The sequence below is a fragment of the Coregonus lavaretus genome (assembly GCF_964263955.1).
Source record: "Coregonus lavaretus genome assembly, chromosome: 21".
Classification (NCBI taxonomy): Eukaryota; Metazoa; Chordata; class Actinopteri; order Salmoniformes; family Salmonidae; genus Coregonus; species Coregonus lavaretus.
The window spans coordinates 16,920,469-16,946,113 of NC_140008.1; the positions used below are offsets into that span (position 1 = coordinate 16,920,469).

Sequence of the window (25,645 nt, forward strand, 5' to 3'; positions counted from 1 at the left end):
GACCGGGAGACTCATGGGCGGCGCACAATTGGCCCAGCGTCGTCCAGGGTAGGGAAGGGAATGGCCGGCAGGGATGTAGCTCAGTTGATAGAACATGGCATTTGCAACGCCAGGGTTGTGGGTTCGATTCCCACGGGGGGCCAGTATAAAACAAATATGTATTCACTAACTGTAAGTCGCTCTGGATAAGAGCGTCTGCTAAATGACTAAAATGTAAATGTAAAATGAGGTGAGATCTTGCATGGAGCCACAGACCGAGGGTGATTGACCGTCATCTTGAACTTCTTCCATTTTCTAATAATTGCGCCAACAGTTGTTGCCTTCTCACCAAGCTGCTTGCCTATTGTCCTGTAGCCCATCCCAGCTTTGTGCAGGTCTACAATTTTATCCCTGATGTCCATACACAGCTCTCTGGTCTTGGCCATTGTGGAGAGGTTGGAGTCTGTTTGATTGAGTGTGTGGACAGGTGTCTTTTATACAGGTAACGAGTTCAAACAGGTGCAGTTAATACAGGTAATGAGTGGAGAACAGGAGGGCTTCTTAAAGAAAAACTAACAGGTCTGTGAGAGCCGGAATTCTTACCGGTTGGTAGGTGATCAAATACTTATGTCATACAATAAAATGCAAATTAATTACTTAAAAATCAAAATGTGATTTTCTGGATTTTTGTTTTAGATTCCGTCTCTCACAGTTGAAGTGTACCTATGATAAAAATTACAGACCTCTACATGCTTTGTAAGTAGGAAAACCTGCAAAATCGGCAGTGTATCAAATACTTGTTCTCCCCACTGTATCTATCTCAATGCGCACACAGACTAGCTCATGCATTATCTCTTGTGGTTTAGATGCTCTGGAAGTATTTCTAGAGGAGAATGATCTTACTCAGATGTTACTTGGAGGCACCGATCTACAGCCAGATGGCACAGCTCAGGTACTGGGACTTATAGTTTACACTGAGTATACCAACCCCCGATACCACAGGAAACTGTTGAGCGTGAAAAACCCAGCAACGTTGCGGTTCTTGACACACTCAAACCGGTGAGCCTGGCACCTACTACCATACCCCGTTCAAAGGCACTTAAATATTTTGTCTTGCCGATTCACCCTCTGAATTGCACACACAATCCATGTCTCAATTGTCTCAAGGCTTAAAAAGTATTATTTAACCGGTCTCCTCTCCTTCATATACACTGATTGATGTGGATTTAACATTCGACATCAATAAGGGATCATAGCTTTGACATGGATTCACCTGGTCAGTCTATTTTTATTTCACCTTTATTTAACCAGGTAAGCCAGTTGATAACAAGTTCTCATTTACAACTGCGACCTGGCCTAGATAAAGCAAAGCAGTGCGATAAAAACAACACAGAGTTACATATGGGGTAAACAAAACATAGTCAAAAATACAACAGAAAATATATATACAGTGTGTGCGAATGTAGTACATTTTGGAGGTAAGGCAATAAATAGGCCATAGTGCAAAATAGTTACAATTGTGTTTTAACACTGGAATGATAGATGTGCAAAAGATGATGTGCAAATAGAGATACTGGGGTGCAAATTAGAAAAATAAGTAACAATATGGGGATGAGGTAGTTGGATGGGCTGTGTACAGGTGCAGTGATCGGTAAGCTGCTCTGACAACTGACGCCTAAAGTTAGTATGTAAGTAGGACCCTGTGTAGCTCAGTTGGTAGAGCATGGCGCTTGCAACGCCAGGGTTGTGGGTTCGATTCCCACGGGGGGCCAGTATGATTTTTCTTTAAAATAATGTATTCACTCACTAACTAAGTCGCTCTGGATAAGAGCATCTGCTAAAATGTACATGTAAATGTCGTGGAAAGAGCAGGTGTTCCTAATGTTTTGTATACTCAGTGTATTTTCTATATATGTCCTTCTCATAACGAACACACTGAATAACAAATAATTAAGCGCTCTGCTTTAGAACCTTATGTTGTGCCCCTGGGTGTTCCTCTTCTCTCCCTCCAGCCTGCAGCCACTCTGTGGGACAGCTTGCTGAGTTGGGGATCAGACGATGGAAGAAAAGGAAAACCAAAGAGAAGAGGGGGAGTCTTGAGGATCAGAAATAGAGATGTGTCTGACAAAGGGCTGTTAAAGGAATGATAGCGAGATAGCATTATGGAGAATGGTAAAGAGGCTAATACAACAAAATAGGCTGACATTTTCTGAAAGAATAATCAAATAATGTCAGTTTGCCCAGTGTTTATATAAAAAATAAAGGATATATTGCAATTTACTACTTTAGAAAGAACCAATTTACAGAACAATTATCATACAAAAACAATTTTATTTGTCACATGCCCCAAATACAACAGGTGGACTACTGCAAAACGCTTACTTACGAGCCCTTTCCCAACAATACAGTCAAAAAGTCATACATACATCACAATGATCTTAAATGCACCATACACAGTCTTATATGAAGTCTAATCTGATCATGCATAATCTGTTTGCATAAATGTTTTTCATATTTAGAGGGTATACAGAAATCAATTCAAATGAATAACATTTGCTGGTTCCCATCTCATATTCGATGATATATTCTTTTAGCCTTTAATATGCATTTTCATTGGATGCAAATTGATAATGATCAAACGGTATTTGAAAGAACCAATATGTGCACTGTGCCATTGACTTTGCGATTGACATTGATGAGTAACAAAAAGTGTATTAAAATGTAAAATCAGCTAATATTTGGCAGAACATGATTGAGCATAGGTGGAGAATTAGATGTGGTGATGATGATGATGCATTTACAATAAACAAAATTATTGACTTTTTCTGAGTAATGGTCCACCCATGCAGTTGGCCTGGTCCTTGCCATTATTACAGTCATTGGACCACATGGAGGAATCAGCGGCAACCACACTCCTTGGTCACCATGTTGGGTTTGATGGAGATCTTGGTTCCATCCTGATCCAACTCCACCACCTTGAGGTCCTCATTGTCCATAGGCACACAGAAGGGTGAGCGCTCCAGGGCCCCTCTGGACCTGGTTGTTCAGAAGGAGGGGATGGTTGTTACCGTTGGTCAGGGGAAAGCAGCAGACTCCCTGGTAGTTGTAGATGGTGACCTCAGGAGGAGCCAGCAGGTATTTCTCCAGGGACAGTGAGGCTGTGCAGCCAACACAGGTGTCCCTTCCCTGGGCCCTCTTGGCCTACTGCCCCCTCTCCATCTCCCAGGCTCCCACCACAGTCTGCAGGGCCTTCAGCAGAAGCAGGGCTCAGTAGTGAAAGAAAAAGGTTTTAAATGACTTGATAATTAAATCAATGCACAGACATGCATTATGAATTTACATTGAGGCCTGCTCACCCGCTGGTGGTTCCTCACCCTCTTTGGGAAGGACAGTTCCCCGGAGCCTCCTCAGCCTGTCCATCCCTGCTCTGCCCACCTCCTTCATCCTCATCTGGACCACAACCTCCTCCAGTCTCTGCCTGAGCACCTCCAGCAGGGCAGGCTGCAGGGCCAGCTCCCTGTGTGCCCCTGGAGCAGAGCCCAGTGTGGGGAAGGAGAACAGGGTGAGAGCTGAGGAGTTGAGCAGCCCGGCCGGGACGGTCTCACTGGACGACACCCCAAGGGACAGGGTGGGGAGAGAATGCAGAGTGTACAGCGGGACCGGAGTAGCCCGTAGTTGTGACTGCGTCTGTGGTGGCAGAACGTCACTGAGGAACTCCTGCAGCTCACACAGAAAAGCATAGGTCCTGGAGGGAGCAGGGGAGGGACTTTGCTTGTGTCACTCTGAGAAAGACAATTACACTAATTTAAGAATCTCTATGACTTCAATCATTTAAAGAAAAATAACAATAATAGCTACAGTTGAAGTCGAAAGTTTACATACACTTAGGTTGGAGTCATTAAAACTCGTTTTTCAACCACTCCACAAATGTCTTGTTAACAAACTATAGTTTTGGCAAGTCGGTTAGGACATCTACTTTGTGCATGACACAAGTAATTTTTCCAACAATTGTTTACAGACAGATTATTTCACTGTATCACAATTCCAGTGGGTCAGAAGTTTACATACACTAAGTTGACTGTGCCTTTAAACAGCTTGGAAAATTCCAGAAAATGATGTCATGGCTTTAGAAGCTTCTGATATTCTAATTGACATAATTCGAGTCAATTAGAGGTGTACCTGTGGATGTATTTCAAGGCCTACCTTCAAACTCAGTGCCTCTTTGCTTGACATCATGGGAAAATCAGAAGAAATCAGCCAAGACCTCAGAAAAACAACAACATTGTAGACCTCTACAAATCTGGTTCATCCTTGGGAGCAATTTCCAAATGTCTGAAGGTACCACGTTCATCTGTACAAACAATAGTACGTAAGTATAAACATCATGAGACCACGCAGCCGTCATACCACTCAGGAAGGAGACGCGTTCTGTCTTCTAGAGATGAACGTACTTTGGTGCGAAAAGTGCAAATCAATCTCAGAACAACAGCAAAGGACCTTGTGAAGATGCTGGAGGAAACGGGTACAAAATAATCTATATCCACAGTAAAATGAGTCCTATATCGACATAACCTGAAAGGCCGCTCAGCAAGGAAGAAGCCACTTCTCCAAAACCGCCATAAAAAAGCCAGACTACGGTTTGCAACTGCACATGGGGACAAAGATCGTACTTTTTGGAGAAATGTCCTCTGGTCTGATGAAACAAAAATAAAACTGTTTGGCCATAATGACCATCGTTATGTTTGGAGACTCAGTTACACCAGCTCTGTCAGGAGGAATGGGCGAAAATTCACCCAAATTATTGTGGGAAGCTTGTGGAAGGCTACCTGAAATGTTTGACATTTCACATATTTAAAATAAAGTGGTGGTCCTAACTGACCTAAGACAGGGAATTTTTACTAGGATTAAATGTCAGGAATTGTGAAAAACTGAGTTTAAATGTATTTGGCTAAGGTGTATGTAAACCTCCGACTTCAACTGTAGATGCTGCATTTGAAAAAAAGCCAAAGCCAACTGCCCTTTCATTAATTCCTCTATCCATTGAGAAAAGCACCAGGGGTATGACACTGACATCACTTCTTATTCCTTCACCAATCAGGATACCTTGTAGTTCAGACAGCTTTTGCCCTGAGAAGGGTAAATAAGCTTTATAATAGACTTTCCTTCCATCAGCATGTAACTTGAACACTATAAGCTGTACAAGATGAGATGTTCTTCTTACCTGTATCTGGTGTTTTTGTGTCAACATTGATTCGCCATTTCAGGTGACTTTTGCCCTCTGATGGCTTTCCTGTTAGGATGAGGAACTGTGTTCCCTCTGAAATACATACCGTCTGAAATGGGGTACGGTGGGAGTCCAATACCAACAGCAGTACAGCAGTCTTTTAATGGTCTATGGTAAGACAAGAAAGACTTCTAAAAATGTGAAAGACAAGAAGTTCAGGAATGTTGTAAATGAGTAAGTAATGACTTCTAACCTGTTTGTAAGGCTGCAGACTGACTGGTGAAAGTGATGGCGCTGAAGGATCCTGTTCTGGGGTTTCGAAAGGCAAGGAGCAGTATGGACTTGATCTTGGAGAGGGAAGGCGGAGGGTAGACAAGACATAACATCCTATTTCATTCAGAATCAGATCCATATCTGTGCCATATATTCAAAGCTGATATTTGGAAACAGACACATTTTACCTTTGGTTGGGTGCCAATCATATAGGCCATGTTTCTCTTTGTTGGCTTCTTCAGCTAGTGTGGCTAAGACTGAGATTGGAGCACCATCAGTGTGAGCAAACTGCAAAACCAAGTCAAATCCTCCTTTCTCAGCTCGCTTTCCTGGACCCAAACTCCACGAAGTGCTGAAAGCATTTCCTCAATAACCTCTACATGAGCCGGTGTCCTTCTAAAACATGGAGCATCCCCAGGTAGGTGACGAGGAGTGTCCACACTGGGCAGCACCAGTATCAGGCAGAATACACACCACAGCCTCATGGCAGCCCGTCATGTCTGGATCTAACACTTGTTTGGTTCAGGTAAGCAAGTGAGAAGGGTTTTGTGTAGTACACTGCCTCTCAATATTATGTGATGTGTCCATTGAAAGATATGGGAAACATCGTTTCCTCAACATGTTGTAAGATGTGGAGGAACAGGGTACGCTAAAATAATGTCTTATTGTCAGACACCTGGATAGGTGCAGTGAAATGGGTTGTTTTACAGGGTCAGACATAGTAGTATGGCCCCCCTCGGGCAAATTAGGGTTAAGTTCCTTGCTCAAGGGCACACTGACAGATTTTTCACCTTGTCAGCTCGGGTATTCAAACAAGCAATCTTTCGGTTACTGGCCCAACACTAACCGCTAGGCTACATGCCGCCCAATGCTGTGAATACTATGGTGGGCTGAGAAGGCTAAGGAAAGGAAGCACAAGACCGACTATGGAGGGTTGTGTGTGTTGCAGATAGACACCTGCCTTGCCTGTGAGTGAGGATAGACTGAGGACTGACAAACACCTCAAAAAAGAAAATGGAGGACACTTAAAGGAGACAGAAAAACATGCACGTAATCCCATTTCTAGAAAGGCCTTTCATAGGCAACGACTGGCCTACTCGATCAACACTATCCTATCGTTTCGGTCTCCTGCCATTTCTTACAATTCTTCTACACAATGTTTTTTCTTCCAATGCAAAAACAGATATTGGAATGTTCATGTGGTCCTCTGTAGCTCAATTGGTAGAGCATGGCGCTTGTAACGCCAGGGTAGTGGGTTCGATCCCCGGGACCACCCATAAGTAAAAATGTATGCGCACATGACTGTAAGTCGCTTTGGATAAAAGCGTCTGCTAAATGGCATATTATTATTCATCATTGAATTGCATCACAAGTGGCTGCTTTTAAAGATGTGATTGCAATTTGACGATTTATTAAAAGACACATTTGCTTTCAAAAGTCCTCTCAGCAGTTATTCTAAGGACAGTGGGGTGGAGTATGGATGTGCTACATGCCAGATAGATAAGTGTGTCTGCTAAAAAAGAGCTCTCTTTACGTCCGACCAATTAAAGGATCTCTGATGGACAGACCATGAGATAATGCTGTTGAGACCTCTGGGTTTGAGATGGGTCTCATGGACAAAACCCACAGCTGCAGCCTTGTTTTGCAGACAACCAAGGTCATTGAGTTGAGTCTGTCCTGCTTGGTGGTCAACTGTGCCAAGTGATAATGCCAAGGTTAATTTAAAAATTCCTGCAGGGATTAACAAAACAATTACAATAATTATAATTTAATGGCTTGAAAACACACACGTAATACTGCAAAACACTTTAACAATGTGTATTTCAGAGTATTCCTAGAACATTGAATGTTGCTTTTCTTTACTAGGCCTACTATAAATATTTAAAAAGTCCATTATTTCCCCAGTAGTGGACATTTTTTACTGAAATGTGCATTCCCCACTACAGACAGAACTGAGGATACATTTCTCAAAACACCATTTTTGGGCAAAACGATAAGCATAGCTTTGTACAGAACGTACTCCTCTAATGGTAGTAGAAAAATTATGAACTTATTACCCCTACATAGCATCATTGTCTGACTCCTTCACTGAAAACTAATAACTGAAATATCATGCACCCTAAAGCCTAAATAAACTTGAATAAATGCATAAAGAAAAGCACCTTTTTAATATGCATAATATCACCAATTAGAAGAGATGTAAATGAAACACATTATAAGAAAACATTTTATTAATAATTATCGTAAAAAGCAAAACAAAAACAAAATGTCAATTTGCCAATCATCTTTAAGATAAAAGCACCAACACCAAGAGTTTCTATGACAACCCAGAGTGTTTTGGAAAGTAGGTTTGCCGTTATTGCACCTCAAACCTGCCCTGGCTTTACTGAGAGAGTTAAATTAATTCCTTCAACTACACAGCGTTCAACCTATGTAAGGATCACAACACCGAACAAAGGTCAAAGGACATTTCATTTCGAGAAAGAGCGAGAATGAGACATTTGGGAGAGAGTAGGAAGATGAGGCTTTTCCACGACATCTTCAGACTAGTCAAATAAAGCTGCAGTCTTTTGCTGGCGTGGCTGGATGTGTGTGACAGTGAGACATTGAGGAGACAAACATACAGTGAGGGAAAAAAGTATTTGATCCCCTGCTGATTTTGTACGTTTGCCCACTGACAAAGAAATGATCAGTCTATAATTTTAATGGTAGGTTTATTTGAACAGTGAGAGACAGAATAACAACAGAAAAATCCAGAAAAACACGTCAAAAATGTTATCAATTGATTTTCATTTCAATGAGGGAAATAAGTATGACCCCCTCTCAATCAGAAAGATTTCTGGCTCCCAGGTCTTAAAGGGAGTGCTCCTAATCTCAGCTTGTTACCTGTATAAAAAGACACTTGTCCACAGAAGCAATCAATCAGATTCCAAACTCTCCACCATGGCCAAGACCAAAGAGCTCTCCAAGGATGTCAGGGACAAGATTGTAGACCTACACAAGGCTGGAATGGGCTACAAGACCATCGCCAAGCAGCTTGGTGAGAAGGTGACAACAGTTGGTGCGATTATAAATGGAAGAAACACAAAAGACCTGTCAATCTCCCTCGGCCTGGGGCTCCATGAAAGATCTCACCTCGTGGAGTTGCAATGATCATGAGAACGGTGAGGAATCAGCCCAGAACTACACGGGAGGATCTTGTCAATGATCTCAAGGCAGCTGGGACCATAGTCACCAAGAAAACAATTGGTAACACACTACGCCGTGAAGGACTGAAATCCTGCAGCGCCCACAAGGTCCCCCTGTTCAAGAAAGCACATATACATGCCCGTCTGAAGTTTGCCAATGAACATCTGAATGATTCAGAGGAGAACTGGGTGAAAGTGTTGTGGTCAGATGAGACCAAAATGGAGCTCTTTGGCATCAACTCAACTCGCCGTGTTTGGAGGAGGAGGAATGCTGCCTATGACCCCAAGAACACCATCCCCACTGTCAAACATGGAGGTGGAAACATTATGCTTTGGGGGTGTTTTTCTGCTAAGGGGACAGGACAACTTCACCGCATCAAAGGGACGATGGACGGGGCCATGTACCGTCAAATATTGGGTGAGAACCTCCTTCCCTCAGCCAGTGCATTGAAAATGGGTCGTGGATGGGTATTCCAGCACGACAATGACCCAAAACACACGGCCAAGGCAACAAAGGAGTGGCTCAAGAAGAAGCACATTAAGGTCCTGGAGTGGCCTAGCCAGTATCCAGACCTTAATCCCATAGAAAATCTGTGGAGGGAGCTGAACATTCGAGTTGCCAAACGTCAGGCTCGAAACCTTAATGACTTGGAGAAGATCTGCAAAGAGGAGTGGGACAAAATCCCTCCTGAGATGTGTGCAAACCTGGTGGCCAACTACAAGAAACGTCTGACCTCTGTGATTGCCAACAAGGGTTTTGCCACCAAGTACTAAGTCATGTTTTGCAGAGGGGTCAAATACTTATTTCCCTCATTAAAATGCAAATCAATTTCTAACATTTTTGACATGCGTTTTTCTGGATTTATTTGTTGTTATTCTGTCTCTCACTGTTCAAATAAACCTACCATTAAAATTAGACTGATCATTTCTTTGTCAGTGGGCAAACGTATATCTAAGGCAGTTTGTCAACTCAAAGCACCAAAACAAATTTTCAAGTTACATCAAAATATAAATGCGGTCCCTGGTCCTGAGAAAGGGAGAAACATAAGCCCCAGTTTAAAGATAAGTTGGACATATACATTATTTAAGTGTTATAGCATTTTAAGATATCTGATAAGTTCCTGAGTGAGATACTTTGCAGGATTCAGTCTTGGTATGTGAAACAGTCTTAACTGTAAAGTTATGCATTGAGAAAATTTATAGAGCAGTATACTGCACTACAGTATTCAATATAATTCATCCATATTTGCCAGAGAGATCATAGGCTTAGTTCTTCAGTGGACATATTAAAAAGTAGGGTGTGTTGTAACAGCCTGTTGAATCCTGAAGTAACAATATTCACTACCCAATATTATTCTCACTCCCACACACATTGCCACTCCAGCCAACTAGGAAGTATATTTTCAGATCAAAAAGTCAAGAGAGCCTGTGTTGAAGTTTATTAAACCTTTCCCCTCCTCTAGCACAACAGGAAGTGTATTAATCAATAGCTGCATTTTCCTCATTTTAAGTCTAGGAGAGCACCACACTGCCTGTTTAAGAGTATTAAAACTTGATCTGAATCTTGTCATAATAAAAGCATCATTGATACCAACTGCTATTATATCAAACACCAAGAAAAAAAATGAAAACATCAACAATTACAAAAGGCATGTCAGTGCTGTTAACAATGGAATTCGCGTCGCTGTTCATGTCCGACATGAACAAATCATTGTCCTCACTTCACTTGAACAGAAGGGTCGATACACACATTCCTGGTTACAAAGCACTTGTCTAGCAGACCGCATTGTGACTAACGCTTTGATGAGGCATTTTTATTTGAGGGTACAGATGAAACAAACACAAAATAAAGAAATGAATGTCCTGCTGCTTCACGTCACCTCCTCAATTAGTAAAGACTGCCATTTGGCAATCAGATCAAAAGGAAGTCTGATTGTTGCAAACTCACGTAATACCTACTAGTTGTTATTCTACTACCAGTTATATTCGAACAATTAACTTGTAATTACAGATGTAATATGCTCACGCTATTGGAAGGAGGCGGTTTTAAGACATATCCCAGGACAATCGGTAGAAATGAGATGACATTTGGTTTTTGGATGCACCCAGAACATTTTCTGAAATCGGTTTGTACAGTTGAAAGAGCACCAGTATAAGTTTCTCTTTAAAAGGCATGAAGTAAATCTGACACAATGCAGAACAAATCAAGACAGTCTAGTTTCAGCACAAATCTCTGTCTGCATGTGTTAAGCACATAATAGTACAAGCGTTGAGTTTCTCTCTAGGAATATATATATATATATATATATATATATATATATATATATATATATATATATCTCAGAGGAGACGGTGCCATGTGACTGGCATGCCCTCATTGACACTGAATAGTCATGGTGTTTCACTCACTCTATTAAAGCCCTGGCTTAACAACTCTGCACCGGTGTCTCCCTTCGGTGCAGGCCCAACCTGTTTGACAGGCTATAGAAGTGGGTCACATACGTCAGCACCCAAAAAATAAAATCAGAACAAATATAATACCCCAAATCAATCTAGGCGTTTCTTATTCACCAACACACCTTTTTTAACACAAACTTATCTGTACAAAAAAAACAGTGTCACACGCATTTACAAATAGTCCTGAACAAGTGTCAAGTTTCTGAAAGCAAAAGGGTGTTTCGCAGTATGCCAAAAATACTGTGTGAAAACGCATCTAATGAGAGCATTACCTGTTTTCTTAACTCTGAGCCAAATCGTGCAGTGTCTACAGCTGTACACTAGTACAACAATTCAAAAATCGGGTAACTACACTTTAAATACGAGAAAGCATGCCAGAAAATGGCATTTAAAATGTCCTTGAGCACAAGAAGCACCAAGTATCGACAGTTATTGATGTTCTTAATATTGTATAAATAAAATGAGGCACAGTCCAGAGTTACAGATTGTAGCACCATTGTTTTCAGACTGCGTTAAGTACACCCGTATACCTAAGGCATTCTACACTGTTACACGTTTCAGGAGAACAAAATAAACAAAAAACAAAACTTTACAAAATGGAGAAACTTGACAGCATAAATATAATAATCTAAATTATACACAATTATACAGTCAGAGAATGTCTCCCATTCACAGTACAATATTGGTTTACAAAAATGAAATAAATCAAAAGATGTGAAAATTGCCCAGTAGTTTGTTGTTATTCATGCATTTCCCAGTGTGTGAGTGAGGATGTTTGTATATCAGTGTGTGCAGGTTGGACAAGCTGCAGAAAGTACCACTACAGCCTTTAGTGGATAAAAGGCGACAAGTACAGACAGCATTTTTTTACCCATCCCCTGTGAACTCCGTGAGATTCGATTCCAGAGACTTGCCTGAATACAACACCAACAACATTGAGTCCCAAAATTACACCTGCATTTTTCATCGTATCAGTGTTTCAGCAGGGATATAAAAACTAAACAAAGAAGCTTAAGTTATAGAGTAGTTGAGATTCCTACTTGTGAAGAATGCACATTGCATTGCGGGTCCCTACTCCCTAGCTGGCTTTTTAAGTAGTGATTATGAACTGACTGTCTCAGTAATTGAATCCTATTTCCCCAATACATCCTCAAGTCTTTCTGCTGTTCACTTCCATACATGTTGACACAGCATTCAAGTGAATGAGAAAACACCCTCAAGGCATACTATTACATTTCCAGACACTGTGTCGTTTTTCACATAAATGATCCTTTGACTTGACACGGATCATGATCACACCAATAACTTTTTTTACTCTGAGCTGACTATAGTGCTGTCCCTGCACCTGGTCAAATCATATTTAATTAACTGAAGAAATGATCAGGGTTAAAGGTTAGCTAGCAGAGCGATTGAGATGCAGAGAGGCACAGCCGCATGGTCCCTAGTCCTGTACAGAGCCAGGTTACACTGGTCTAGACTGTGTGTGTGTGTGTGTGTGTGTGTGTGTGTGTGTGTGTGTGTGTGTGTGTGTGTGTGTGTGTGTGTGTATATATATATATATATGTACAGTTGAAGTCGGAAGATTACATACACCTTAGCCAAATATATTTAAATTCACTTTTTCACAATTCCTGACATTTAATCCTGGTAAAAATTTCCTGTCTTAGGTCAGTTAGGACCACCACTTTATTTTAAGAATGTGAAATGTCAGAATAATAGTAGAGAGAATGATTTATATAAGCTTTTATTTCTTTCATCACATTCCCAGTGGGTCAGAAGTTTTCATACACTCAATTAGTATTTGGTAGCGTTGCCTTTCAAATTGTTTAACTTGGGTCAAACGTTTCGGGTAGCCTTCCACAAGCTTCCCACAATAAGTTGGGTGAATTTTGGCCCATTCCTCCTGACAGAGCTGGTGTAACTGAGTCAGGATTGTAGGCCTCCTTGCTCGCACACGCTTTTTCAGTTCTGCCCACACATTTTCTATAGGATTGAGGTCAGGGCTTTGTGATGGCCACTCCAATACTTTGACTTTATTGTCCTTAAGCCATTTTGACAACTTTGGAAGTATGCTTGGGGTCATTGTTCATTTGGAAGACCCATTTGCAACCAAGCTTTAACTTCCTGACTGATGTCTTGACATGTTGCTTCAATATATCCACCTAATTTTCCTTCCTCATGATGCCATCTATTTTGTGAAGTGCACCAGTCCCTCCTGCAGCAAAGCACCCCCACGCTTCACGGTTGGGATGGTGTTCTTCGGCTTGCAAGCAACCCCCTTTTTCCTCCAAACATAACGATGGTCATTATGGCCAAACAATTCTATTTCTGTTTCGTCAGACCAGATGACATTCCTCCAAAAAGTATGATCTTTGTCCCCAAGTGCAGTTGCAAACCGTAGTCTAGCTTTTTTATGGCAGTTTTGGAGCAGTGGCTTCTTCCTTGCTGAGCGGCCTTACAGGTTGTGTCGAATTAGGACTTGTTTTACTGTGGATATAGATACTCCTCCAGCATCTTCACAAAGTCCTTTGCTGTTGTTCTGGGATTGATTTGCACTTTTCGCACCAAAGTACATTCATCTCTAGGAGACAGAATGCGTCTCCTTCCTGAGCGGTATGACGGCTGCGTGGTCCCATGGTGTTCATACTTGCGTACTATTGTTTGTACAGATGAACATGGTAGCGTTTGGAAATTGCTCCCAAGGAAGAACCAGACTTGTGGAGGTCTACAATTTCTTCTCTGAGGTCTTGGCTGATTTATTTTGATTTTCCCATGATGTCAAGCAAAGAGACACTGAGTTTGAAGGTAGGCCTTGAAATACATCCACAGGTACACCTCCAATTGACTCAAATTATGTAAATTAGCCTATCAGAAGCTTCTAAAGCCATGACATCATTTTCTGGAATTTTCCAAGCGGTTTAAAAAGGCACAGTCAACTTAGTGTATGTAAACTTCTGACCCACTGGAATTGTGATACAGTGAATTGTAAGTGAAATAATCGGTCTGTAAACAATTGTTGGAAAAATTACTTGTGTCATGCACAAAGTAGATGTCCTAACCGACTTGCCAAAACTATAGTTTGCTAACAAGAAATATGTGGAGTGTATGTAAACTTCCGATTTCAACTGTATGTGTGTATATAAACTCAGCAAAAAAAGAAATGTCCCCTTTTCAGGACCCTGTCTTTCAAAGATAATTTGTAAAAATCCAAATAACTTCACAGATCTTCATTGTAAAGGGTTTAAACACTGTTTCCCATGCTTGTTCAATGAACCATAAATGATTAATGAACATGCACCTGTGGAACGGTCGTTCACCTGCACAGGATCAGTATATCTGAACATCACACCTGCGGGACAGGTACAGGATGGCAACAACAACTGCCCGAGTTACACCAGGAACACACAATCCCTCCATCAGTGCTCAGACTGTCCACAATAGGCTGAGAGAGGCTGGACTGAGGGCTTGTAGGCCTGTTGTAAGGCAGGTCCTCACCAGACATCACCGGCAACAACGTCGCCTATGGGCACAAACCCACTGTCGATGGACCAGACAGGACTGGCAAAAAGTGCTCTTCACTGATGAGTCGCGGTTTTGTCTCACCAGGGGTGATTGTCGGATTCGCGTTTATCGTCAAAGGACACCGAGGCCTGTACTCGAGTGGGATCGATTTGGAGGTGGAGGGTCCGTCATGGTCTGGGGCGGTGTGTCACAGCATCATCGGACTGAGCTTGTTGTCATTGCAGGGAATCTCAACGCTGTGCGTTACAGGGAAGACATCCTCCTCCCTCATGTGGTATCCTTCCTGCAGGCTCATCCTGACATGACCCTCCAGCATGACAATGCCACCAGCCATACTGCTCGTTCTGTGCCTGATTTCCTGCACTACAGGAATGTCAGTGTTCTGCCATGGCCAGCGAAGAGCCCGGATCTCAATCCCATTGAGCGTGTCTGGGACCTGTTGGATCGGAGGGTGAGGGCCATTCCCCCAGAAATGTCCAGGAACTTGCAGGTGCCTTGGTAGAAGAGTGGTGTAACATCTCACAGCAAGAACTGGCAAATCTGGTGCAGTCCATGAGGAGGAGATGCACTGAAGTACTTAATGCAGCTGGTGGCCACACCAGATACTGACTGTTACCTTTGATTTTGTCCCCCCCCCCCTTTGTTCAGGGACACATTATTCCATTTCTGTTAGTCACATGTCTGTGGAACTTGTTCAGTTTATGTCTCAGTTGTTGAATCTTATGTTCATACAAATATTTACACATGTTAAGTTTGCTGAAAATAAACGCAGTTGACAGTGAGAGGACGTTTCTTTTTTTGCTGAGTTTATGTACATACATACATATATGCGTTTACACAGGTAGACCAATTACGATATTTTTTTTACACTATTTGGTCTTTTGACCAATCACATCAGATCTTTTTCAGAGCTGATCGGATAGGTCAAAAGTCAGAATTGGTCTGCCTGTGTAAACGCAGCCTGTGTGTGTGTGTGGGATGAGGTCTAAGATAGCACCCTGGTGGTCAGATAATGACAGAACAAATATGATACTGGGATGATGGTACCACAGGAGTCTCCCACCATATACACAGTCTGCCTTTAGTAATACAACCTATACAACTACACTGCTAACTGTGCTTTCTTCAGTCTGCAAATGTCTGAATTGAGTCTTAAAACTCCATATAATTATCTATATTTAATACTTAGTAGCACCAGGTTACATGGTGACAGTGATGTACCTGTACAACTTACTGCCATGGAAACAGTGCATGTCCTGTGTCTCTATAACGTTAATGTTCAGAGCAGGCAGCATACCAATTAATTCATGATGGGATGAACACAACCCATGGATGGTCAGCCTCAACCCACGATACAAACACCCCCGTGACTGCTCAACTCTGCTGTGTGTGTCAACGTGAGTGTGTATGTGTTCTCAGCACTGTGTGTTTTGAGTCCCAGTACAGTGGCAATATAACAGGCTGAGGAGCACCAGTGAAAGAGTAGAGTACCTTGGTCCACACCTGGCCATTTGCATAGGTTACATTGGGTTGAGGTAGATATTCTTCAGTTACCTGCCAGGGAGAAGAAAGAGCCAGGGTCAGAAAACCAATTGGTGACCAATAGCACACATAAAAACAGGGTAGGACATGGCAGACAGACGGCTCATGAAGAATGGATTAAAAAATATATATAATAATAAAGTTCTGCATCAAACGTGTATGGATTTGAAGGTTTCCTAATGATCTATTCACAAACCTACAGTAGGAGTCTAACTTACCTTGTTGGAACTGAATAGCAGCTTGGGGAGCACAGGGACAACCAGGTCTCTCCTCTTTGTCCCTCTGACTGACCTACTCCCCCCCCCCCCCCCCCCAACCCGCGCCCTATCTAGGCCGGGAGCCGGGGTGCTGAGAGGACGACGTGTAGGAAGCAGGCAAGCCCAAAGTCCTCCACATGATGCCACCACCTCCTGATATACTGGCCGGGGGTGGAGGTGGCAGGTGAGGGGGGTAGTGTACTGTGAAGTTACGAGAGGAAGAAGACGAGGAGGAGGAAGAAGAAGAAAGGGAGGCAGAAGCAGCAGCAGAGGAGCCAGAGAGAGAGATGGAGGAGGACTGTGCTCTCTGGTGCTGGAGGGAAGAGGGGACCAGTCGGGAGGAGAGGAAGGCCTCAGAGCGAGACAAGGGAGTGGGCTCAGAGGAAGAATAGGAGACGTTGAGTAGAGGTGGGGGAGGGGGAAGGGAGCGCATGGGGGGTGGAGGAGTGTGCAGTACTGTCTGGGTGCGGCTGTGGCTGTGCTGGGCCTGGGAGAGGGGCAGCGGGAGAGAGGAGGACACGGAGGCCAGGAAGGAGGAGCATGAGTGGGGGGCAATGTGCTGGTGCTGCTGGGAGGAGGAGAGACAGAGCAGAGAGCTGAGGCCTCCTGAGGCTGGCAGCGCAACCCCAAACTGATGGGAGGACACTGAGGGCACCACGTGGTGAAAAATACCTGCGGATTAAACAGCAAGAGACAGAGATGGGGGGAGGACAGAGAGAGACACAGAGGGGCTGAGCCAGGATTTGCATAGCGCCAAGCGAGTCATTCAGACAAGCACACAGAAAGCAGACAGACATTTCACTATGACACATCAACTCAGATATATTACAGTTTAGCTCAAAGGCCATTCCTCTGCTTTAAATGTATTGTGTTCTAATAAAACAGCAATGTGAGAAGTCATAGTGAAATGTCTCTAAATTACACACAAGACCAGCATCAGTGACACCAACACCCATAGAAAATGACCATGTTAATTAGGTTTCTTTGACTCAATTGTCAAAGCTTTAGAGATCTTCAGTACCAGTCAAAAGTTTGGTCACGCCTACTCATTCAAGGGTTTTTCTTTATTTTTACTATTTTCTACATTGTAGAATAATAGTGAAGACATCAAAACTATGAAATAACATATGGAATCATGTAGTAACCAAAAAAGTGTTAAACACATCAAAATAGATTTGAGATTCTTCAAAGTAGCCACCCTTTGCCTTGACAGCTTTGCACACTCTTGGCATTCTCTCAACCAGCTTCATGAGGAATGCTTTTCCAACAGTCTTGAAGGTGTTCCCACAACTGCTGAGCACTTGTTGGCTTCTTTTCCTTCACTCTGCGGTCCAACTCATCCCAAACCATCTCAATTTGGTTGAGGTCGGGTGAATGTGGAGGCCAGGTCATCTGATGCAGCACTCCATCACTCTCCTTCTTGGTCAAATAGCCCTTACACAGCCTGGAGGTGTGTTTTGGGTCATTGTCCTATTGAAAAACAAATGAGTGTCCCACTAACCACAAACCAGATGGGATGGCGTATCGCTGCAGAACGCTGTGGTAGCCATGCTGATTAAGTGTGCCTTGAATTCTAAATAAATCAGTGTCACCAGCAAAGCACCCCCACACTTCACGGTATGAACCACACATGCGGAGATCATCCGTTCACCTACTCTGCATCTCACAAAGACATGGCAGTTGGAACCAAAAATCTCACATTTGGACTCATCAGACCAAAGGCCAGATTTCCACAGTTCTAATATCCATTGCTCGTGTTTATTGGCCCAAGCAAGTCTCTTCTTCTTATTGGTGTCCTTTAGTAATGGTTTCTTTGTAGCAATTCGACCATTAAGGTCTGATTCACGCAGTCTCCTCTAAACAGTTGATGTTGAGATGTGTTTGTTACTTGAACTCTGTGAAGCATTTATTTGGGCTGCAATTTCTGAGGCTGGTAACTCTAATGAACTTATCCTCTGCAGCAGAGGTAACTCTGGGTCTTCCATTCCTGTGGCGGTCCTCATGAGAGCCAGTTTCATCATAGCGCTTCACGTTTTCTGCGACTGCACTTGAAGAAACTTTCAAAGTTCTTGAAATGTTCCGTATTGACTGACCTTCATGTCTTAAAGTAATGATGGACTGTCGTTTCTCTTTGCTTATTTGAGCTGTTATTGCCATAATATGAACTTGGTATTTTACCAAATAGGGCCATCTTCTGTATTCCCCCCCCTACCTTGTCACAACACAACTAATTGGCTCAAACGCATTAAGAAGGAAAGACATTTCACAAATTAACTTTTAAGAAGGCACACCTGTTAATTGAAATGCATTCCAGGTGACTACCTCATGAAGCTAGTTGAGAGAATGCCAAGAGTGTACAAAGCTGTCATCAAGGCAAAGGGTGGCTACTTTGAAGATTCTCAAATATATTTTGATTTGTTTAACACTTTTTTGGTTACTACATGATTCCATATGTGTTATTTCATAGTTTTGATGTCTTCACTATTATTCTACAACCCTTGAATGAGTAGGTGTGTCCAAACTTCTGACTGGTATTGTATATCTTACACAGAGAACAGAGTATTATCACAGTTTCAGTATATCTTTATTATTGTAAAGGGCATTTCCCATGCCCATGACTGCATGAACCAAGTTCATGTCATCTTAAGGATCTGCTCTCTCATTTAAGTATTAGGCATTTCCCAAGGGTGTCCAACTCAGCTTCTGTACAGCGAGTCCATGGCAAAGCAAAGCAGCAAGGGCATTGAGACAGGCAGCAGCACAGGGCTCCCACACTTACCTGTGTCCAACAGTGGGCTTCTCCCATTGAATCCCTCTGTACCTCTGTCTAACACAGCAAGCCTATCTGAGGACTGAGCTCACAGGAAGAGAAGCTCCTGCGTCAGCAACAGCTAATGGGAATCCTAATAAATACTAAATCCTCTACCCCAACCCATAGCTAACGGTGCTGCTGAAGGGAAGGAGACTGGTTAGTGTGTGTGTCAGTGGGCCTCACCTCCAGCTGCTCCGCCTGCCAACCCAGCACTGGAGAAGCTCCCCAGGGAAGAGTGTCCGTTGACCAGGCGAGAGGCCCCGCTCACCGAGGTGCCGGGCGTCTGGGCCCCGAACAGGGACTGAAGGACAGAGGCCCCCCCGAGGGGGAATTGGGCCCCCACGTACTGTCCCACAGAGGCCCCTGAGGCTGAGGACACAGCTACTGGGCATCCCCCCACCTTCCCGCTCATGATACCCCCGCTGGCAGCCGCAGAGATGAAGAGGTTCTGGCTGTTGCCTAAGCTGCTGGATGTCTTCAGCTCCCACTCACCCCTGGGCTTCTGTTTGGGCATAGCCTGCCTCTCAGAGCTGCTTCCTCCCTGGGGCCCTGCCCCTGGCCGGCCACCAGCCTCCTGGCTGAGGAAGGGGTTAGGGGGAATGTACTGAGACCCTGAGGACTCATCCCCACCCCCCTCGCCCCCCCTCCTCTGCTGCGATTTGTGATCAGAGTCTGAGTCGGTGCCCAGGCCCGTTGGCTCTCTCCCCATGCCGAAGGGGGAGCCCCCCTGCCTCAGCTCAGCTGGGGGCTGCTTGGTGTCTGAGATGGGGGAGAAGGTAGACTTCCACTTGCTGTTGGACGATGAGGAAGATGATGAAGAGGAGACTTCACTGCCGGTGCTGTTCCCGCTGCTGCCCCCAGATTTCCTTCCTGTTGAGCCAATAGAGAAAGTCTTGAGAAAAAGGACAAAGCAAAGTAGATGGCGGACAGTGACATCATAGAGCTGGAACGATAAACAGAAAATTACCAACACTGCCTTCCTCTTTCCGAAACATTTTGTGTATATCGGTAATTTTGCTACACAACGTTCATGTAGATTGTTCTAAAATCATTATTTGGTCAACAGTAATGGCCTATGCATTATGTTAATTCCTGCTATGAAAGTATCTGCCTGTCCCCGTTTCTCTATCGCCTGCTGTGTGAGCGAGCCACTCGCACGTCCTCTCCCCACTGTGAGCACGGAGAGATGCATTTTGAGAAGCACAAGGATATGACTGTTGCTAAAAATGCAATTGCGGGAAAAATACTGTTGTTCTACACTGAAAAACAAACGTAACATGCAACAATTTCAAAGATTTTACTGAGTTACAGGTCATAAGACAATCAGTCAATTGAAATAAATTAAAACCAGGCACTAATCTATGGATTTCACATGACTGGGAATACAGATATGCATTGGTTGGTCACAGATACCTTAAAAAAAAAAAGTAGGGGCGTGGATCAGAAAACCAGTCAGTATCTGCTGTGCCCACCATTTGCCTCATGCAGCACGACATCTCCTTCGCATAGAGTTGACCAGGCTGTTGATTGTGGCCTGTGGAATGTTGTCCCACTCCTCTTCAATGGCTGTGCGAAGTTGCTGGATATTGGCGGGAACTGGAACATGCTATTGTACGCGTCAATCCAGAGCATCCCAAACATGCTCAATGGGTGACATGTCTGGTGAGTATGCAGGCCATGGAAGAACTGGGACATTTTCTGCTTCCAGGAATTGTGTACAGATCCTTGCGACATGGGGTCGTGCATTATCAAGCTGAAACATGAGGTGATGGTGGCGGATGAATGGCACAACAATGGGCCTCAGGATCTCATCACGGTATCTCTGTGCATTCAAATTGCCATCGATAAAATGCAATTGTGTTTGTTGTCCGTAGCTTATGCCTTCCCACACCATAACCCCACTGCCACCATGGGGCACTCTGTTCACAATGAGGAGCACGAGGATGAGCTTCCCGGAGACGGTTTCTGACAGATTGTGCAGAAATTGTGCAAACCCAGTTTTATCAACTGTCCAGGTGGCTGGTCTCAGACGATCTCGTGGGTGAAGGAGCCGGATGTGGAGGTCCTGTGCTGGCGTGGTTACACGTGGCCTGCGGTTGTGAGGCCGGTTGGACGTGCTGCCAAATTCTCTAAAATGACGTTGGAGGCTGCTTATGATAGAGAAATTAAACAAATTCTCTGGCAACAGCTCTGGTGGTCATTCCTAAAGTCAGCATGCCAATTGCACTCTCCCTCAACTAGAGACATCTGTGGCATTGGGTTCTGTGACAAAACTGCACATTTTAGGTGTAATGATCATGCTGTTTAATCAACTTCTTGATATGCCACACCTGTCAGGTGGATGGATTATCTTGGCAAAGGAGAAATGCTCACTAACAGGGATGTAAACAAATGAGTGCACAAACTGAGAGAAATAAGCTTTTTGTGCATATGGAACATTTCTGGGATCTTTTATTTCAGCTCAGGAAACATGGGACCAACATTGTACAAGTAGCCTAGGCCTAGCGCTGGAAAGCGGTTGTAAATCATCAGCCTACATTTACTGATAGATTAATCAATTAGCCTACATGGCTATATAGCAACAATATCATATTTAGAGTTAGCAATCTAGCTTGTGTTTTGAGTCAAGTGTTTTGAGTCCCACTTCCTCAGGTGGTGAATAATATAGCCTATAGGCCAATATGCACAAAGACGTCAGCAAACTCTCTGAAGAGCCCCCCAAAATTATAATACAGATCATTCTGGATCCTATTTAATCACGCATTCCCTGGATATGTGAGATGAAATACCTTACTTTTTTAATCATAGGCTACCATCTCAGTTGTCTTACTTGGGACTGAAAAAGAGCCCTGTAAAGTAAAAAATATTTGTATCGTTGTATTTATTGTTATCGAGCAAAATAGTTAGATTTATCACCATATGACTCTGTCCATATCGGCCAGCTCTATGATATCATGTTTATTATGCAGGCTTCAGCGGTCACATTTGGACGTTCCTTACCCCGCTCGCTGTTCCCTGGTCTGCCTGCTCCATCTCTACTCTCCAAGGAAATAGTGGCAATCTTCCTTTCAATTCTAAAACAAGACAAATGAAAGAAAATAGAACTTAAAATGTACTCTTCTGTAGAAATGCAGCCACATGGCTTTTTTGCTTCACCGTTAACTATACCTTGAGCTGGAGCTGTCAGCAGGGTAGCCAGAGTCGTCGTCGGAGCTGGGTGCGGAGCAGTAGTGTCCTGAGCCGTTCATCTCCAGAGGGCGTTCCCTCTTCAGTACGGGGGGCTGGTCCATGTCTGGAACACAAGGGCTACGGCCAGACTGCTCCGGGGAAGAGATGGCAGCAATCTCCAGAGGCTGGTTAATGTTGTTCACCTGACAAAACAAACACAGAAAACATATATAAAATCAACAACAAACATTCAACTCTTGTTAAAACATGTACACAGTAGATATTAGGGAATCAAACATACAACTCTTGTAGCAAGTACCAAGCTGCAACCAACTTAGCCATGGACCACGTTTTGAAGGACAGGGAAGCAACTTGAATGTGGCTTGACTCACCATGGAGTTGATGTTGAGTGGGGATCCTGAGGGCTGGCAGGTAGAGCTGAGCCCAGGAAAGGACCTCCTCTTTGGGGAGCCGCTGGCAGGTTGAGCCCCCGTGGAGCTGCGCTTTCTCCTCCCACGCTTGCGCCCCTCCTGAGATCCATGGCCGTGGGAGTGTGTGTGCTGGGAGCCCGGCGAGTGGTGGTGGTTATTGATGGTGTGGTTGCCGTGACTCCCGTGGTTGCCGTGGTGATGCTTGCCCTGCCTGGCCACGCCGAGGTGGAGGCGAGTGGCTGCGCCCCCTGAGGAGGAGGAAGACGAGGAAGAGGAGGAAGAGAAGAACATGCGGCGTCTTGACTCGCTGTCCTGGGGCTCAGAGTCAGACTCGCCCTGCCTCTCGGCCCAGTCCTCAGGGAGGATTCTGGGGGGGCCGTCAGCGTACTGGAGGACCCCCCCGGTGCTGAGAGGGGGGCTGTGGCCTTGTGTTGGGGCACCATGAGGGGGAGGGGAGGGGGCAGCACTGTCCTGGTCCTCAGAGTGAGAGCCTCCGTTCATCAGCCCTGCGCTAGAGGAGTACCCTGAGGAAGGACAGACACACAGACAGAGACAGAGACAGAGATATATATATATGCTGGTCAGTCAGGAGATGTCTGTCAACACATGCAGGTTTCAATGGATGTGGTTGAGGTACTAGAGTGTATTTGGGGCTGCTTACCGTTGGTCTGGCCCGTCTGGGACACAGGACTCGGTGTGCTCCTCTTCAAAAACAGAGAGTGTTTGAGTTAACAGTGGTTAATTACAGCACAAGTGACCTTACTACCCAATCCAAAATCAACACCTAGCTCTACAAGTCTCTAAGCCAAAGCTATATGTACCCACCAGTCTCTCAGCTCGGCTGGGCAGCACCACACTGGCCAGGGGGATGCTAACAGGGAGCTTGCTGGGGTGCACCGTGCTGAGGGGGATACTGATGGGCAGGCTGGTGATAGTGTCACCCTGGCCCCCCGCTGGACTCTTCTCCTTACCCACCTGGATATCACACACAGAAAGACAAATACAGAGGATGAGTTAGGGAGGAACAGTTTGAGTCAGCAGGGTAGACTGTGTGTCAGGTCAGGGGATGGACTGTGAGTCAGACAGTGTGTGGACAGAGTGGACAGACAGTTACCCTCTCAGCACTCCTGGGTGTGTTGTTCTGCGGACTGTCTGATGAGTTGGGAGACAGGCAGCTCAGTTTAGCGCCTAATGGAGTGGTGACGGCACCCATATCCCTGCAGGAGCAGAACTGTCTAAGAAATACAGTACTCTACAAACATGTTACAAACCTCTATTAGCAGAGTGGTTGTAGATTTTAAATCTGACTGTAACTAACCTGAGACCAGTGAAGCCCAGCCCTCTGAAATGTGCCATACTAGAGTCCTGGTTCAGGTGTCTGCGCAGGGCGATCTTGGCCGGGGAGTAGCGGGTGTAGTCGGGGAGGGGGTGACCCAGCTGCCTGTGCCGGGCGTCCGGTGTGGGGGGCACGATCTCGTGGTCGGGCGAGATGGGCAGGTAGCGGGAGAGGAGCTCTCCCTTGGTCCCCCCACCAAACCTGTGGAAGCAGGGCGAGGCGATGCCGTTGATGGACAGCTCGGGGCTGAGACCGTTGAGGCCGGCGACGGCCAGGCTGAGTTTGGGGGTGTGGTGGTCCAGGGGAGGGCGAGGGAGGGCCTCCAGGCCGGGGAGGCCCTTACGGTAGGGGGAGCCCTCACAGGGACTGTAGGACTTGAGCTGGAGCAGCTCCTGTTGCCTCTGACTCTTCTCCAGTTCCACGATGCTGATCTGAGAACCAACACCAGGGGGAGCCATTGCATAAGGTAAGGAGAGGAACACAGCTTTATGAGAACATGTCACACACTGCTTCAAAATAACAGTTGACTGATTCCTTCTATTATTTCTGAGTATGTCAGTAGAGACAGGCAGGGGGAGGAGAGAGGAGGGGATTCAGGCAGGGCTATAAATTAAACACGTTTCGTTGGTAGTACTGGTGCTCCCAACTTAAAAAGTTAGGAGCACAACAAACTTATTTAAATCGATTGAGATCTAGCCTATATTGGGCCTATATGAATGTGAGCTACTTCTGAAGCACATTGTACCCTAGAAACTAAAAGGTCATCCTGTAAATACATTTGTTTATAAAAAGAAAAAAAACATTGTTGATACAAATACCTGTTATTGAAATTGCAAAGTCAATTGTTGAATATTAGGTTTCTACATAGTAGGGTATGTACGTCTTTTCAGGTTTTCGCTCTCAAAGATCTCACTTTTTTAATAGAAAAACAAAATGGGATGTTCCATGTCCACAACAATGCTTAAAACCACATAAGCAGACCACTTTTGAGGTCTGGGAAAAATCAAAGACATTTGTATTTTTTAGTGTAGTTACCCTTTAATTCACCATGCATCTATAGCAATATACTGTTGTTTGGTTAGCACTGTTTCTGTAGCCATTGTGTGCAAGTTTGCAAAACACATTGACGCAAATAATCATGATGTCTTGCTGCCAGGTAGGCATAAGCTACATTGTACTTAACATTTAATTGAGAAGGTTGAGAAAGCCTTTCCATCTACATCGCAACACAAAGTGGTAGAAATACTTGTGAACCGCACACACAGACGTGCATTCCCGTGCGTTGCCTCTACAGAAAGTTGCAGGAAATACAAATCACTGATGCATTCTGTTCATGTCTTATGATATACCTAAACAAATTAATCTTTTGAACTGTTTGGGCTAGAAACAATCCGTTTTCTATGTAGCCTAGTATTGGTGCAAGCACAACGCAAACGAATCTGTGCTCTTTTTTTCC

At 44.3% G+C, this 25,645-nt stretch overlaps 3 protein-coding genes and 1 pseudogene across 6 annotated transcripts in view; 1 reads left to right on the forward strand and 3 right to left on the reverse strand.

Moving 5' to 3' along the window:
• The window catches only part of LOC311149299 (uncharacterized protein), a 176,407-nt gene that overhangs the window by 29,118 nt on the left and 121,644 nt on the right, over positions 1-25,645 (forward strand). The window lies entirely within an intron of this gene.
• Positions 1,994-3,756, reverse strand: LOC311149105 (annotated as a pseudogene). Its single transcript, XR_014615658.1, has 2 exons — positions 3,336-3,756; positions 1,994-3,245 (listed from the first exon to the last, which is right to left on the reverse strand). The product of XR_014615658.1 is annotated as an uncharacterized misc_RNA (transcript).
• Positions 12,654-25,645, reverse strand: part of LOC311148990 (histone-lysine N-methyltransferase, H3 lysine-79 specific-like) — a 45,585-nt gene continuing 32,593 nt past the window's right edge. For 2 of the 3 annotated variants that reach the window (XM_084186045.1, XM_084186044.1), the window contains exons 20-27: positions 24,172-24,620; positions 23,968-24,070; positions 23,679-23,828; positions 23,515-23,557; positions 22,815-23,377; positions 22,423-22,625; positions 22,255-22,328; positions 18,925-20,124 (exon numbers count right to left, since the gene is read on the reverse strand). In XM_084186045.1, the coding sequence (XP_084042171.1) occupies positions 19,424-20,124; positions 22,255-22,328; positions 22,423-22,625; positions 22,815-23,377; positions 23,515-23,557; positions 23,679-23,828; positions 23,968-24,070; positions 24,172-24,620 (2,286 nt within the window). In that variant the 3' untranslated portion in view covers positions 18,925-19,423. Of the gene's footprint in view, positions 16,198-18,924; positions 20,125-22,254; positions 22,329-22,422; positions 22,626-22,814; positions 23,378-23,514; positions 23,558-23,678; positions 23,829-23,967; positions 24,071-24,171; positions 24,621-25,645 lie in introns of those variants that run through there. The other variant, XM_084186046.1, reaches the window with a different exon arrangement.
• LOC311148661 (uncharacterized protein) lies at positions 16,510-17,290 on the reverse strand (the record flags this gene model as incomplete). Its single annotated transcript, XM_084185646.1, has 2 exons — positions 16,510-17,114; positions 17,272-17,290. The coding sequence occupies 2 exons, from the start codon at positions 17,288-17,290 to the stop codon at positions 16,510-16,512; spliced, it is 624 nt and encodes a 207-aa protein (XP_084041772.1).